At 34.3% G+C, this 18,207-nt stretch overlaps 1 protein-coding gene across 1 annotated transcript in view; it reads left to right on the forward strand.

Annotated features, from left to right (window-relative positions):
* LOC138710962 (peptidyl-prolyl cis-trans isomerase 6-like) overlaps positions 1-17,968 on the forward strand; it is a 35,918-nt gene extending 17,950 nt beyond the window's left edge. Inside the window, exons 2-5 of the mRNA XM_069842203.1 lie at positions 1,576-1,780; positions 2,456-2,575; positions 4,070-4,152; positions 17,167-17,968. Of these exons, the coding sequence (XP_069698304.1) occupies positions 1,576-1,780; positions 2,456-2,575; positions 4,070-4,152; positions 17,167-17,313 (555 nt within the window). The 3' untranslated portion in view covers positions 17,314-17,968. The remainder of the gene's footprint in view (positions 1-1,575; positions 1,781-2,455; positions 2,576-4,069; positions 4,153-17,166) is intronic.
* Positions 17,969-18,207: the final 239 nt, after the last annotated feature.

The raw sequence follows: 18,207 nt of genomic DNA on the forward strand, positions 1-18,207 counted from the left end.
ACTGTGGTATTCCTCTGGAACCCCAATGTAGTCGTTATGAATGAAATCGCAACCGCTTGCGAAAAATCTTGCCTTAAAATCAATATACCATTCACGGATTGTAGGCCCATTGAGTGGATCTGCACCAAACTTTGTTCGGCAATACCGTTGCACATTAATAAACGACCGGTTCACATGAAAATCAAGCTTTTCTGTTTCTATAGCAGCCATTTCGACTCAACAATGAACAAATTTGTTTATGTGCACTATGAGGCAGTATCACCAACTATAGTCGCGACGCTGTTATTTCCGGCGTGACTCCGCCTCTTTGCTTACGTCTTAGGAAGTGAAGGCTCTATAAAGTCTAGGTAGGTAGTATCGTTCGCCATTTTTGTTCTTTCTTTCCCGAGCTACCATACGAGAAATCTATTTGCCACACCGTTAAACATTATCATGTCGTAGCTCCTATGATAATAAATCAAACGCACTGTAATTCAGCAAATAATTGAGCGGCAAATAACGTCTTCGTGTGCTTTCTGCGAACGCCAACGAAAGAGCCAAAATTGAGGGCGATTATATTAAGTATTTATCGAGCCTTAACAAATGAATAATGTCTTCATAAGCGAATCACAAGACGCACACGTTTAAATGTAGCCGACCTGCAACGCGATTGGCTGCCGGAAATTAGAGCGACGGGACTATAGTAAAACAATGTTACCACAACTAAACTTTTTGAGCTTGTTTCCATTGGTGCTATTTTCATGTACCCCAGATTCATAGAACGTAAATTACATGTGTTCGAAACCGCAAAGGTCTTTTGTAGAAGTCCTGTATACTCGTATAAATGAATTTAGGCCTAGTCTGAGTCGGCTTTTCATTACGTTATATTTACTTTTTTTTTCATACTGACGTATTGTTTTTCCTTGTTTCATAGCAAGTAACTTAAATTAACTTATAGCAATTTATACTCTATCAGCATGAGATGAATACAGTAGGATATATATTTTTATTTTCTGTTAATTGGAAACTTTAACATGTGAACTTCGAATATCTAAATAATCCCATTCCACCAACACTCTCCATTTCCCCCTAATTTCAGATGTCATCTGCTGTAGTTAAAAATATACTTGAGTGAGGTCTTCTGGATAATATAGGTTTCCGATGTTGATATAATTCTAAGGACAGGGCTCTGGACCCTGAAAGTTTACCAGGTACTCGCCAGGATAATCCGCCTGTCAGTATCGTATTCACAAATTCTACCCAGGCCACCTATCGGACTACAAAAACCTTTGCATAGGCTATAGGAAGCACAACGGGCCAATGTGAGTTTTGAATTTATTAGTACAGTATTTACGAAGAAATTACTTCCACAATTTTCATGACAGATGTGTAACAGTTGTTAAGAAAAGTGTGTAATTCTAAATTATTTCAATTAAGCTAAATATAAAACTGAAGAACATAACAGTCCTTAAGGTCTTGTACGAATACTTGATAGTGATGGTGATGGTATCATGCACAGATGTATGCAAACATGCAGAGAGTTGTTTTTTGTTTAGAAATATAATATAAATAGAATGTATTTCTTTTTCTTTTCAGGCCGCGGAGTACAAAGTCACAGATCAAGTATATTTTGATGTCAGTATTGGAGGAGAACCAGCAGGAAAGATTGTGATTGGTCTGTTTGGAGAAGTAGTTCCTAAAACTGTGAAGAACTTTCTGACAATTGCTTCTGAAGGGATCGATGGAAAAACTTACGCCAACTCTAAATTCCATCGCGTAATAAAGAAATTCATGATACAAGGTACATAATAGGCTATAAATCAATGAATGGTATCAACAAAAGTATACAGCATTTGCTCTGTTATTGAGAAGTTTAGCTGCTCTTTCGATAGATTTAGTAAGATAAGAAAAGTTTAAAAAGTATTAAAACGAGAACATTTATTTTAACGAGTTAAGCTACCTTCTCTTGTAAGCGAAAAATATCGCGCAACACTGTTATCTAAATACATAGCGGCTTCAAAACTTCTTAAAAATGCAAGCTTATACAGGCATACAGATATCAAAGACAAATTACTAGTCTGAAACATTGATTCAGGTTATCATAAAGGAATATTATCCACGGACCCAACTTCATTCCAGATATCTAAATTTGAAACATATCGTGTTTCGTAATTGGAAAGATCTCTCGTTTTAATATAATGATATCTTTTCACCTTTTTTATATTTTCTCTGTTTGTATACAGAGTATTGCTGAACCCTTGTTTATTTTTCTTTAGATAGGAATAATGAACACTATTTCATTTGTAATTTGAGATTTTACCAAATATGTTCAAGGCATGTAGAGCTTTTTAATTTAAAAGGCACTGCGTATCTAATTAAGAGTTGAACATTTAAGTTCCTGCTTCAACTTGTATGAAAGAGTCAAAGCTGAATTCGTATTTCTGTTGCGTATAAGTTGTGTATTGTTTTATTTTAGGTGGAGATATTGTCAAGCAAGATGGCACCGGTTCTGTTAGCATTTATGGAAAGTACTTCCAAGATGAGAACTTTAACATAAAACATACCGCACCTGGTTTCCTCAGTATGGCAAATGCAGGTATGTCTCATTTTGTAGGTATCTTATGTGTGTACAGTAGACCTTAAATGATCACATCTTCGTATGTATTTTAATGATAGCCCAAGAAAATAAACTACAAACATATGGTAAACAAATAAATTTTTGCGAAACATATAAAACGTATAATAAGAAAATGTGTATCATCACGATACAGATTTTTTAATCTGTTGGTGTTGGCATACCCTTCATATTTAAGAAACCTACAATGAGAAATCGCCTTTTGTTACAGTGCTTTTTAAAACATACAAAATTAAATGCGTATTAAGCATTTAATTTATTCTATAAAAGGTGTACTACAGAAATTTTTATGCTCAACCATGCCGAAATGTAGTAATTATACACCTGCTAGCAGCCCTTTAATGGACCTCATTAAAGTACATCTATTCATTAAAGTTCAGGTGATCCACCAATCAGAGAACACCATTGTAGCAATATGAAAGCGCAAATATCGATTATTCTCGGATATGCAATCGAAAGACAACTAGCAAAACGTCACGGAGGCTGGAAATCCAATACTGTCGCAGAAGGTTATGTTCTGTTACTATAATAATTAGTGTTAATTGTAAATAATATTCAAATAAATTCAATTTGTCATCTCGTTTTTCAGTGTCTAAATCAATTTCAAGGTTATATCAAGATTAATGTTTATTTTACTCTCTAGATTATATCAAAGTCAATGACATTATTTTGTTTCTCGGAAAAAAATCAATAGGCCTACTTTCGCGTCTGCGCACATCTCACAGTTTACGAGATATTGCACAAGGTCAGTTCCGCTCCCCAGTCAGATAAGAATAACATGAATACTTATGAATAATTTTAAGTTAGAAATATGGTCGAGCATAAAAAGTCGTGTGAAACTTGCCTATAATGGTAATTAAGATGCTCGTATGAAAATTATGAAACTCGCTTGCGCTCGTTTCATAAACATACTCGTGTCTTAATTACTACCATTATAGGCTCGTTGCATAATGTACTAACTTATTTCGAATGTCACGGATTTAAACTTGGATGAACAAATCTTAGCACAACTCAATTTGAAAGAAAGCAAACCTAGTTTTAGGATTTTGACATGTTAAATAATCTTGTTCCCATAAGGAAAACGGGTAGGAACTATTTGTCAGCAGTGTCTCAGAATCACTGAAATCCATATTAATTTGTAGTCATCCACACGATCGCTTACAGGCGAGCAGAAGGTATGAATGTGTGGGGACACCATCTAGAAGTGCTAGAAACCTTTAAAAAATGTAAGGATATATCTGTAGCATTTAATTTGTAGTATCCACTTGATGGAAAGAGTGCAAGAGGTTCTGTATTTTATTCAGGGACGTATAAAATGATACTTCAATGTTTCGTTACGGTAAGCAGATGGCCTTTTTACAATTTGTTAAAAGTGGTAATTTAAATAGAGTTTGATATGTTAATGTTTTAAAGTACCTGAAACCGAAATAGTGATTTTGTCTTTTACTGTTCTAGGAAAGGACACAAATGGTTGCCAGTTTTTCATCACTACAGTGGCGACACCGTGGCTTGATGGTCACCACACAGTTTTTGGCAGGGTAGGAACTCTAGGCTATTTTTTATGTATTTAGTACACTTATTAACTGTTGCTCTAGTTTTTATGTTAGCTTGTGATAAAAATAATGTTTTTTATCACAATATGGCATAGCCTACGTAGTTATTTTCATGGGGTTTGTACAAATAGTATGAGCGAAGTACCAACACTGAATGCTATGAGTAAAGATAATTAATTAAGCTTTGGTTACCGAGTGGTTTCTGGCGAGCCTTTGTGTTTCGATGCTTCTGCTAGTAATCACGTCGAAATGCACAATATTTTCAAATTCCTGCTCGAAAATATTCAGTTTTCCCAACAGTAACTTATTGCTGGTGAAAGATTCTAGTCCTGGCCAGCAGAACTGTAGCTCTTGAGAGCGACTGCTTTCCTCCCCTCTTTTACCCCACCCACCTTTTCTACCTGTGCGGTCACGGCGTTCTAGTTACGCTCTGCTGCATCAACATTTATTCTCGGGGCGGAAGTCGATCATCCCCAATAGAAGTGGAGTGAGGCTGACGTCATAGTTCCCCTACTTTGCGAGTTCTGCAGGCCTGTTCTAGTCCCTTAATATGTCCATGATTTAAGATGTTACACATTTTCTTCTCAAAATTTATCAATATGCATTCTTCCTTTACATATTTCATCTTTCGTTATGAAATTTTACTTTTGTTATGCTGCGATTATGTGTGCATTTGTGTAAGTAAATATTAATATAAATTCATTTTTTTCATATTTCATATAAAATGCATTTAAATCCAAGCTGACTTAGTTGCCTCATGAGTGACGCCTTCTTGGTATCACTTGAGATTTAGGCCTGTCTTCGGATAGTTGACTAAACAACAAAGCTATTATCATTGTATCAGTGTCAACATTTTGCTATGAAAGCGATGCTTGCCTATGATTTATTGATCTAGTTTATCTCCTAATAAGAGGGAGATCCAGTTAAGTACTTAGTAACATAATGCATATGGTTTGAAAATGTATATAATTTTGTTTACTATTTATACAACTTTCGTATCCACTGACCAGTCCAATAATAATAATAATAATAATAATAATAATAATAATAATAATAATAATAATATTAATGATAAATTGTATTACTGCTGGCAAGAATTAACAGAAAACCGAACCTCAAAGTCTCGCTTGTTTATTCATTACTCTTGCAACGGATGTTACTTTAACTTACAAATCACAGCACAAATTCTAACTTGAAAAAAAAAAAAACGAAATAAACTATATATAATTTTTTTTTATTAATATTCCCGAAGAAGATGGCAGAGCTAGCCGTCGAAAGCTTGGAGGCAAATCTCAAACTCACCTGGCTGAGAACCCGAGAAGAGTTATTATCAGACATCGGATTCTAGGGCAAATGCCTATTTTGTTTCTTTAGGAGAAAAGTAAAAATAATTATTAATATTTGTGTTTCATGGAAATTGAAAGGTATTCAAAGAGTTTTATAGTGCCCTAAAATGCCCTAAAACGGTTATTAGAGCCTAATTTGTTAATATTCGCCTAAAAATGCCTAACTCACTGTAAAGTTTCGCATTTTACTCTTACTTTTTATAATTTATACATGCATTCACTGCGAAATTTAAGGCAATTAAAAAGTGGAAAGTTTGCTTCACACCGGCCATGAAACCATTGATAAAGGAAACAAAATGTTTTGAATCTCACGACACTCGCAATAGATTTCACCGAATTTAACATGTTTGGAGGCATAAATGCCGACAAAGAACCAACCTTAGTTTTGAAGTAGGCAACAATCACAACATGTGCTGCTACCGATTCAGAGATATACTATACTATAAAAATGACTGTTTTCGGTCTGAAACCGATTAGCTGTACTGCCCTTCAGAGTGTCATAAAATCACAATTTTTGGAGAAAGAGTGTTTTTGAAATATTTATGAAAAGTCGTAAAACTGCGAATTAGTAGGGTAAACCGTTACAAAATATTTAAAAGAATGGCCCTCCTAGTGTTAACACTACCAGGAAATGCAACAATAAGTGGAACTTTGTATTTTTGTCCAATTGAACCTCAATAACAACGGTTCATTTGAATGCTCGTTAACAGTTGCCCTTTCCCTCACCTTATTTGTGTTGAGAAGTTTTGAGCGGTAGGACGTTTTCCTGTGAAGTTTAACGCGATAATGCCGAAAAATATAAGTGCAAAATCTACATTGATCCGGCAATGGCTAACAGAATATTCAGAATTCACTTATGATGGAAAAATAATATTCTGCAAGATTTGTAGCAAACAGGTATGTAACAATAGTTGAAATATATAAATTCTATTAATTTTAATGAGTAGGCCTATAATATTTATACATTGACTGAGCTATCCTGAGGTATAATTCTTTTTAAGACCACTACACTTTAACCTTTTAAATTCCGATAGTTAAAGTATTTGCAGGTCATTAAAATTTTGATTGTTCGAACCCACTAACTTTGTGATAGAAATACGGCAATACAACAATTAGGATTTTATTTTAATTCAGTTTACTTTACATTTTTAGATTTCGCAAGAAAAGAAGTGCCACCTAAAGCAGCATGTGCAAGGAGCGGCTCATAAGGCTAAAGCTCAGCAGAAAAATCAACTGCAACAAACTTTACTAACACAGCCTACTTCATTCAATCTCAGCAGCAATTTCTATGCTGATTTAACCAGAGCGTTTGTTGCTGCTAACATTCCCTGGAATGCAATTGAAAATCCGGTTTTAAGACAGTTTTTACAAAAATACTGCAAACAAAATATCCCATCTGAGTCGACCCTAAGAAAAAATTACTTAGACAGAATATACAATGAAACTTTAGCTTCCATTCGGGAGGATATAGGTGATTCTTACATATGGGTCTCTGTGGATGAAACCTCAGATCCTATGAATAGGTATATAGCAAATATGGTAGTAGGAAAACTTAGTCCTGATGGACCTTCGATTCCACATCTCGTATGTGTTAAGGAACTTTCGAAAGTGAATAGCCAAGCCATTGCTTATTTTGTAAATAAAGACCTACAGTCTTTATACTCAGGTAATATAGACGATTCTAAAGTTCTGTTGTTTTGTACTGACGCTGCCTCATACATGGCTGCTGCAGCTCCACTTCTTAAAACATTTTATCCTAACCTCACGCATGTAACCTGTCTAGCACATGGCCTTCACAGGGTTTCTGAAACAATCCGGAATGAATTTCCTCTTGTCAATTCGTTTATTTCTAACACAAAAAAATGTTTTTGTAAAGCCCCATCCAGGATTTCAATATTCAGAGAGAACTTTCGAGATATCCCACTCTCACCTCAGCCGGTTGTTACACGATGGGGAACCTGGATTCAATCAGTGGTGTATTATTCTAAGTATTTTAAAGAAGTGGTCACAGTTATTGATAAATTACCTGAAACTGATAGTGCAGCGTGTGTGAAAGCAGTGAAAGATTGTCTGAATGACTCACGAGTGAAAAACGATATTGCCTACATAACATCAAACTTTTCTTTCATACCTGCAAGCATTGAACAATTAGAACGTGAAAAACAATCTCTTTGTAGCCAAATAGCAATAGTAAAGGAAGCTCAAGTGAACATACATTCTGCTTTGGGCGAAACTGGGAAAAAAGTTAAAAATAAGTGGGACAACGTATTAAATAAGAATGTAGGATTTTCATTGTTGGAAAAAGTATCAAGAGTGATATCGGGGGAAAGTGTAAATGTTCCAGTAAGTATTGATGTTTCTATTGTACCTAATTTAAAATTTGCGCCTCTCACATCAGTTTCGGTTGAAAGAAGTTTTTCTGCTTTCAAAATGAGTCTCAGTGATAAAAGGCAAAGGTTAACTGTGGAGAATTTAGAAAAAATTCTGGTGGTGTACTGTGCAGATAATTATAATAAAGTCTGAGCATGTAACTGAATTTCAATAACTTAAAATGAGTAATCTTGATATCAATAATCATTATTTCATTAGTTTCAATATATTAAATTTGTGCAGCTCTGTTTATAAATATAATATAGTATTCTTTTTTTAATGTTTAAACATAATTTTTTGTGCGTATTTTAGTGTATAACTAAAAATTTCAGTGAAAGAAATAAGTATGATACCTTGATGTGCCTAAAATGCCTATTTTCATTAAAATAGAGCCTAATTTTACAAATTTTGAGCTTATTTTAGGCGCCTAAAACTGCAATTTTTAGTGCCTAAAAATCCGATGTCTAGTTATTATACATCAAACGCCGGGAAAGCCTCAAGTCACACATTTTTTTTATTGTTTCTATGTTCTCCGTAAATTCTTCAAATATTTCCCACCAATTAGGATATATCTTGTATGTGTATGTAGAAGTCGAAAGTGGTGGAAGAACGAGCAACTCGATGATCGCTACACATTTCAACAATAGTAAAGTCAGAATTGAGCCATGTACAACTGAGCATATGTGCATGTTGTTTGAAGAAATCCACAAAAATGTACTCCTAGATTGCCAGTTTTTTTCAAAGATAATGTAAAACGCCACACTAAAACATTTGGCAAAAGAGACGAGAGTTACCGGCTGTATTCCATGAGCCGATGCCAGATAAAGCTGAACTCTGAACAACTGCCATAAGATTACCATCAATTCATGGGCATTACATTTATGAAACCAGTCATCACGTATAATAAAGAGGTCTATATTCGTAACAGCAATATCCAGACAGTCCCGGCGAGTGTGCTAGAATCATTCCGAAATAAAATCGATTTGAGCAGATCTAATTTTTTTTTTTGTATCTGACGGTTGAATTACAAGGGGTCGGTACACTTTGAGCGCGTTAAAATCAATATTGGTTGTGTTGCTAGTGTTCAGCGCAATAGTAGACAACTTGCGTAAGCTTCGGCTCGAAGATATCGCATAATTACTAATTATTCGAAAGTGGATCATTCTGCACCCAATACCTTCCGAACCACACTGAATGAAATCGAAATCTTAGCACATCCAAGTATATAATTTCGACCTCTATGTTTCGATGCACAACTTTTTTGTGAAAGATATATAAAAAATATTCAGTTCAAACAGCGATGAGTTAGTTTCTTGCATACTAGAATGTCTGCAACCGGCGCTGTGTTAGTCTGACTGAGGCCTGAGATATAATGGATGGCTGAGAAGTGATACCTCGTATCTCTAAATTTGCAGGTGAATAAAAAAGTTAAAAAAATTAATTTTTCTCAAAATAGATTATCTATTTGCATTATGTTCCTGCTTTGCAAGATCTTCTACTCAAGGACAAAATATTAGTTTACTGCCCGATTTTGTAAAAAAAAAATAATAATAATAATAATAATAATAATAATAATAATAATAATAATAATGTTAATCTGAATAATAATTTAGGGCACCTGCGTGGCTCAGTCGGTTAAGGCGCTTGTCTGCCGGCCTGAAGTTGCGTTGGGACGCAGGTTCGATCCCCGCTTGGGCTGATTACCAGGTTGGGTTTTTTCCGAGGTTTTCCCAAATCGTAAGGTGACTGCCAGGTAATCTATGGCGATTCCTCGGCCTCATCTCGCCAAATACCACCTCGCTATAACCAATCTCATCGACGCTAAATAACCTCGTAGTTGATACAGAGTCGTTAAATAATCAACTAAAATAATAATAATAATAATAATAATAATAATAGTCTAATTAAACTAAATTACCATTTTTGTAGATACGAGGTATCACTTCTTAGCCATCGATATAATTAGTTTGTATTTCAGAGATTAAAATACTCTCTGTTAGAACTTACAATAAGCGTTTGTCTGATGAGCCGGAGTTGCGCTCGGCGTGGGTTCGATTCCCGCTTGGGCTGCTTACCTGGTTTGGTTTTTTTTTTTCCGAGATTTTCTACAACCATAATGCGAATTTCAGGTAATCTACAGCGAATCCTCAACCTCATATCGCCAAATAACATCTCGCGATCACAAATTCCATCGACGTTAAGTAATCCAGTAGTTGAGTGTCATTAAATAACCAAGTAAAAGCATTTAAAATAAATGATGCAATGTTCTTAGAGAGCGGCATTTTATTAAAGAGTTTAATACATGAACACACATTTGTTTTATAGATTTGGAAAAAGCTTTTGATAGAATCAGTAGAAACAAATTATGGGATATTTTAATCAAAAAGGATTAGGCCTATCCGAAACATTTAATAGATACTTTGCTTAATATAGATATAATATAGAGGAACAAAAATAAAATTTGTGTGAGAACTTAAATTATTTGCGCAAGACAGAAATACGGAACATTAACTCGATTAGGCCTAGTCATATTATTTTCCACAGGACCTGGAGTTAAAAAAAAAAAAAAAAAAAAAAGAATAAAATTTTGTTTGGGTGTTCAGAGTCAACTTGAGGTGCAAGGGCATAACGCAACACAATAAGAGACACAAATAGAGAGTTCTCAGACATTTAGGTTCTCAAGGTCTCATGTCAAAGAGCCATGATGAATGTCAATCATCGTAGAATAGAGGAAATTAAATAGAATTGCTTGAAATGATGCCGCGCTCTAACAGTGATTTGTGCACTCATGATAATAGCTCTTTTGTATTTCGTAATACGTCTTCTAGGTTCAGAGTGGTACTCTCAATCCTCCGACCATGGTGTACGCGACTGCAACGAGCAGCTCTGGCGATATATGGAGGTCGTGATTTTGAATCGTTTCTCGGACAAAGATGCGATGTACTCTGTTGTCCTATATGAAGGCTTGGAGTTTTGCTGACCCACTCATTCAGTGTTAGTCCGTATAGTTTAAGTGTAGAGGTTCAAAATTCGAAGTTGAAGTGAACCTTTCTAGAATGTATGAATTATACTTGGTAAAAGCCCGAAAGAGTTTAATTTAGAAACACATTTCTTTTATAGATTTGGAAAAAGCTTTTGACAGAATTAATAGAAGCAAATTATGATTTATTGATCGGTCAGCGCATTTAGCGCTATACAGATAACTTCTAAATCGGATAATCAAAAAGGATTACTCGAAATATTTAATAAATATTTTCTTTAATTGTATATTACAGGTAAACCCTAAGCAATGTAATTAATTTCAGGGTGTTATTCTTTGAGATATAAGAAACAAAGAAAGTCTCATACAATTCTTTCTCGTTTTTTTGTTTCCTTTTCAAAATAAAAATTGTTTTATATGTTTTGGGAAAGCTACTCAATTAATTTCCGATATGCTCAGTCAATTTAAGAGAGCAATGTATTATGATAATAAATGATAGAAAGAATTAGGTTATGAAATTGGCAACATAAGAAAACTAGATCTACAGTAGACCTACAAAAGAAATTACCGGTGAAAAGTTTTAATCAAATATGCAAGACAATTAGAAGGATCCTTTTAAACAAAACACGAAAAGATAAGATTTTAAAATTTTATAAAATCTTAGCAGTTCCAACTCTTCTTTATGGCACGGAATGCTGGGCTCTTACAAAAAAAGTCGAAAACATAAAAAGAAATATCAGAAATGAGATTCTTAAGGGCGGTTGCTGGATATAGAAGGTCAGATAAACAATATAATGAGGCATAAGAGAAGAATTGAACGTATTTAATTTAAATAATAAAATAAAAGAATATCAACAAAATTATTATGATCATGTGTTACGGATGCCAGATTCCCACATTCCCAAAAAGATCTTACAATGTAAGCCTAAAGGGAGAAGAGAGAATGGAAAACCTTTGAAGAGATAAAAAAAAAAAAACGTTACATTAAAATACCCCGAAAGAGCAAAGCTCGTGTTCGGGGACAGTTCCGTTACATAGATATACATACTTTGTAGACAAAATACTTAAGAAAAAAGGTCACATAAAGATGATAATAAATTTAGTAAATAATACTACTAGTAATAACTGAGTGAAAAAATAGACGATGTTGAGATTGGTGGATTAATATTAAATTATTATTAGTAGTATAATTTGTACAGTCAAGTTAATATAGTAACGAAGATAAGATAGTAAAAATATACTTAGGATAGAAATAAACTTGTTTTACAATACATGGTACATAATATAAATACAGGGAAGTCTGTCATATATATATATATATATATATATATATATATTTTTTTTTTTTTTTTTTCTGGATCTGAAAATTTCATTGCTTAAAGTAGTCAATTCTGGATGAAATTTTATTATCGAATTATATAGACGTGGACCATAATTTGTACTGTGTAGTAAAGCAGCAAATGCGAAACATTTAGGTTCAACTAATTTAAGAATTTCATTTCGTCTTGTATTATGATCATGTGGCTGAGCTACAAATTTCATTCTATTTTTATGATAGAATTTCATTAAAGAGTATTTATAAATTTGGTCAATTCTAAAAACATTCAATTCGGAATGGATCAAATTTGTTGGCTAATCCAGTCGCCTTTACAAACAAATTTTGATTATACGTTTTTGCAACATAATTAGAGGAAGAAGAGCAGTTTTTGTAATGCCTCCCCATCCAGTTATACCATATTGGATAACAGATTCAACTATAGCCAAATAAACCAAACGTAATACATGAGTAGGTAAGTAATGGCGAAGGTTTACAAATTTGTAAATTGTTTTACGGATCCTGTTACATAAAAAGGTGATTTGTCTATCCCATTTCAAGTGCTGATCAACAATAATTCCCAGGTATTTCACATCTACAGATTCTTTCAGGCAAGGGCATTTAGTGGTTGTAGAGAGTTTGCAAAATGAGATGGACGGACCAGTTTCTTTGAGAGAACGGAACAGGTCGAAAGGCCTAATCCTTGATGATGATGAATGATGAATGATAGAAAGAATTTTAGTTTTGTACTTTAAATGTGCAGAAATTTGATCCGAACTAATGTAATATTTTAAAATTCCTCCTTAGCACGAAAAGTTAGAACTGTTCGGATCAAATATCTGCACATTTAAAGGAAAAAACTAAAATTCTTTCACTGATTTATTATCACAATACACTACTTTCTTAAATTGACTCTGCATGTTACTATTGTAGTCCCGCGCCGTGGCGTCGTGGTCTAAGGCATCCTGCCTAGGACTCGCGTTACGGAATGCGCGCTGGTTCGAGTCCTCATGGTGGAAGAAATTTTCTCATGAAATTTCGGCCAGTGTATGGGACCAGTGCCCACCCAGCATCGTGATGCACTTGGGGAGCTACGATAGGTAGCGAAACCCGGTTACGCAAACCAGCTATAACGGCTGGGGGGCTCATCGTGCTAACCGCACGATAACTCCATTCTGGTTGGTTGATCGTCCATCTCTACTTCGGCATGTGGCCGTGAGGCCAGCAGCCGGCTGGTCGGTCTTGGCCCTTCGTGGGCTGTAGCGCCACGGGTTATTATTATTATTATTATTATTATTATTATTATTATTATTATTATTATTATTATTATTATTATTATTATGCTATTGTTTAGTCAACTGTCCAAAGACAGGTCTGAACCTCACAAGTGATGTCAACAAGACACCACTTATGAGGCAACTAGGCCAGGACATAATGGGGTAGGGTGGCCAGTTCCTTTCCCCCTCCATTGTATACATCGCTAACTAGCTACATATTAATTTAAAAAAACTTCAGATGCATACAAACAATTGTTTTTCCTATGACACACATCGTCAAGTGAGATGTACTGCCTGATAAATCAGCCATAATCTTAATCAGAGAATGCTTTCTCATTGAAGAACAGAATTCTTACGAGACCTAAATGAACGGCACTGAACATCTCGGCTTTGCTTACCTTTCGAAGGATGCAATGGTAATGATTTTGCTGCTCTCTGCCAGTATTATGAATCTGTGAATCTCGGGGATAATGACAAGTATAGACATAGAGGACGATGACTTACATATTGTAAGCTATAGACAATTACTAATCTCACGAAACTTACGAGATTGAGTGAAAGGCTATAACACATTTAATTAATTCCAGTGTTGTTGGCTGTTGCATAATTTTGACAAGTATTCATTATGTAAATCTTACACAAGACGAAGTTGTAAGATTATATTACAATTACTCGTAATTAACTTTTAACTTCAACGTGTTGAAATATTAGTGCTGAAAGCAGTTTGTTGCAACATTTCTTTTTCAGTCTATCAATCAATTATCCCTCCTAAGTTTAAGTAATAGTTTGTTACAGAGACTCCGCATTTTACCATGTTGATTCTGCTACACTTCTCTTACATAAGAGTATAATGCGTTTTTACGCTATGCAGCAATCAGGATAAAATCAATATTAATAAATACGAAAAACTGAAATGTTTTCTATGCTAATTTACAGAGGATTGCAGTTTACAATATTTCACGTATGCGTGCGACCATGCGAGCACATATTCTTAATATAGTGCGTACATTTTATCTTTCCACGCTCGCTTTGTGGGCAGCTGACAAGCAAACATTCTAATGGGGGCATATAAAAAAGTTTTTTTTTTCTTCCACCATGTTAATAATGTCAAAAGTAGTGCTTATACAAATTTTGGCCACCCGATCGCAATAAATATATATATTTTTTCGCTGTGAGATTTAAAACACTGTTGAATCCGTATATCAGGAATACGAATGTGATAAATTTTGCCCGCTAAATTAGCACGAAAGTACACCAGATCTAGCGGAAGAACCGCTGAATTAGGAACACTTTCGATTGGCCTATCTATTTACGAATCGATTTGTCCGGTAATGTTGGACATGAAATTTAGTCATTTTTAGGAAACAATTATTAGTACCGGTAGCTCCTTATTTAAAGTCAAAAACATACACGACTCTTTATTTGAAACCGGCTTACATGATTTGTACTTTCTTTACATGATTTTTGGAGTTTCAATGCAATTATATACCCGATAGATATCATGTATGTTTCCTAATTTTGTTTTAATATAGTTTATTTTTAGTTTCATTATTTTCTGCATTTTTAGTTAGTATTTGTTATTCAATGGAAGACTATTTCTTATTTATCTATTTATTTAATTTAATTTTCGATTTAAGCTTCCTAACCATGATGATACTGTTGCAAAATATTGATTTTGAGACTTGTCTGTCTGTCTGTCTGTCTGTCTGTCCTGTCCGTTCGTCTGTGCACGATTTCTCCTAAACTTATGGAAGGCATTTTCTCCTTAGATATCTGTAAACCCAAGGTATACAGGAATGTTTGCAAATGAAATATAATTATTTTTAGCTCTTTATTTGAAATCAACGATAAAAATGACGAAGTAGAAACCGATCCTATTTTTTTTTCTCGCGTAAGATGAAGGAAGGAATTAAATAAGCTGTCCATTATGTTCCTGGGTCTGTGTGTTTCGGAGAAATCGGTTATTACAACATGCAAAATTATTTCTTCTTCTAGTTGCGAATTCTGTCAGTAGCTCCACGCTAAGCCATACACTACAAGGCAAGTCAAAATGATGGACCCGAATTCAGTAATTTATTGTGTGAAATCTGATTAACATATGCTATTGTGAGACGTGTGCTTCGATAGATAAAATTTCAAAGTTTTCTTCAGATACATCATACGTGTTCTATATGAGCATCCTGCGTAAAAGTCACATCAAGCCGATAGTCAATCTCCTGCCATACCATTTGTAGCAGGTCATGGTTAATCTCAGCAATGGCTGCTGTGATGCAGGTGGGCAGGTCGTCCAGTGTTGTTGGAAGCGGTACGTAAACATGATCCTTTACAAAAACCCACATGAAGAAATCACATGGGGTTAAATCGGGAGAACGAGGTGGCCAACGAAGCAGATGCGCATCCTCTGAATTGCACATACCACTTACGAATGGCCTTCTCAGTAGGTGGGTTTATCCGATACTTGGTTCGGAAATGCCGCTGAACACTAATCACAGAGTTGTTTACGTGATAATCAAGCATGCAGAAGGATTTATGTTCTCCAGTCAACGCCATTTTCCTTCACTGTTCTGCTGCTGACGCCTTGCGGGCGAAAGTGGAAACTAAATATAAACATTTACCTTTCATTTTGACTTGCCCTGTACTTTCCACCAAAAAGCAGCTCAGTGTTACAGAATTATTATTCCTTATTTTCTTGTCATAAATACATTTGTTACATGTGAGGAAACCAAATTAATATGTCGTTTATTTTAACGTTGATGTTACTTTTAAATGCTGATTTTAGTTAATAGAAAACTAATATTATAAATGATTTTATGTTCGACCATGCCGAAATGTAGTAATTATACACCAGGTAGTAGCCCTTTAATGCACCTAATTAAAGTACACCTATTCATTATAATTCAGTTGTTCAGCCAATGAGAAATCACCATTGTACCATTATAAAACCGCAAGTATCGATTATTCTCGAATATGCAATCGAAAGACAACTAGCGAAAAGTCACGGAGGCTGGAAATCCAATACTGTCGCAGAAGGTTATGTTCTGTTACTATAATAATTAGCGTTAATTGTAAATAATATTAAAATAAATTCAATTTGTCATCTCGTTTTTCAATTCTAAATCAATTTCCAGGTTATATCAAGGCTAATGTTCATGTTATTCTCTAGATTATATCAAGGTCAATGACATTCGTGCCTCGGAAAAAATCAATACTTTCGCGTCTGCGCACATCTCACAATTCAGGTCAGTTCTGCTCCTCACTTACATAACCATAACATGAATACTTATGGATAATTTCAAGTTAGAAATATGGTCGAGCATAAAAAGTCGCATGAAACTTGCCTATAATGGTAATTAAGACGCTCGTATGAAAATTATGAAACTCCCTTGCGCTCGTTTCTTAAACAAACATACTCGCGTCTTAATTACTACCATTATAGACTCGTTGCATAATGTAGGCCTACTAATATAATATAGCCCTACATTTAGTTATTTTATGTATACGTGTAAAAATTAATTACATATATCCACTAAACGTAAAATTTATAAACGAAGTAACTCCGTAATTTCTAGCTGATAATGAGTATAACATTGAACGATCAAAGGGTTTATAAAAATTGAGACAATTTTATGATTATGTATCTGTTTTTAGCGTGGATATTACTAATTATTTAATATAATACCATTGTTCATTCTTTTACCTTTGCTCTTACAGGTAGTTGAAGGTCAGGACGTGGTCCACAAAATCGAGCAATTGCAAACTGACACAGATGATCGACCTCTTAAACCAGTTGTCATCACGAAGTCTGGAGTTGTGCCAACACGTACACCTTTCTACATATCAGATCAAGCCTACGAGTAAATGTTCACCTTATTTTTACAGTTGCATACCTAATCCCATAGTCTTCTCTTCGTATATTGTTCTGAATCCCTTGGCTAAAAGTAGAAATTATTCGCTGTAGAAGACATTACGGTTCCTTTGCACACGCTTGGTTGATGAAACAAGTAGGTACAAGTAATATATTGTAACTTCCCGAGAAAATAACTATCATTCATGCACATAATTCTTGTATCTGAAATTACTTCTTACTATTGTTTTGTGCCATAGCATACCTCTTTATTATAAACTTCAGTCTGTGATATAACTAAAGCAGCGAAGTATTAAAACAACTATATATTATGTTCTTTGAAATTAAGCAAAGTTATCGATATTATTTTTGTAAATAATTTAATATCTAGGGGAGAGCAACGTACACAATACTCAAAATGTGGCTTAATTGAAGTAAATGTTTAAATACAAGCCTACGCACAAAGTAATGGCTGAAAAGAATTCAGTTGAAAACATTCCCGTAAATATACATTTAATTCCATAATGTGATTATGGCGTGACTATTTTTTTTTTTTTTGTATAAAATGAAGTTTTAACTTCGATTTTAGATGCATTTTATTTTATAAGTTTTACATGTAAAATGCTATAAAGTATTGAAATAATAAAATATTTTAAGTATGATACACTATTTATAATGTGTTTTATTAGTGATCCTTTTTGTGTTTTAAAATTGTTTGAATAGATTTTATATGTTTGTAGGTAAGTCTTATTTCAATTTACAACATAAATTGAAAGCGTTAAATTGGTGTGTCGTCTTACAGTTTATCCATCAATAAACACTTTAAATCGTTTTATTTTACATTCTATAAAGTACGGTACTCGTAACAAAAGATGCGTTTGCCATTCATTAATTTCATTCATTTTGTG

Source organism: Periplaneta americana, chromosome 12 (genome assembly GCF_040183065.1).
Source record: "Periplaneta americana isolate PAMFEO1 chromosome 12, P.americana_PAMFEO1_priV1, whole genome shotgun sequence".
NCBI classification, from domain to species: Eukaryota; Metazoa; Arthropoda; class Insecta; order Blattodea; family Blattidae; genus Periplaneta; species Periplaneta americana.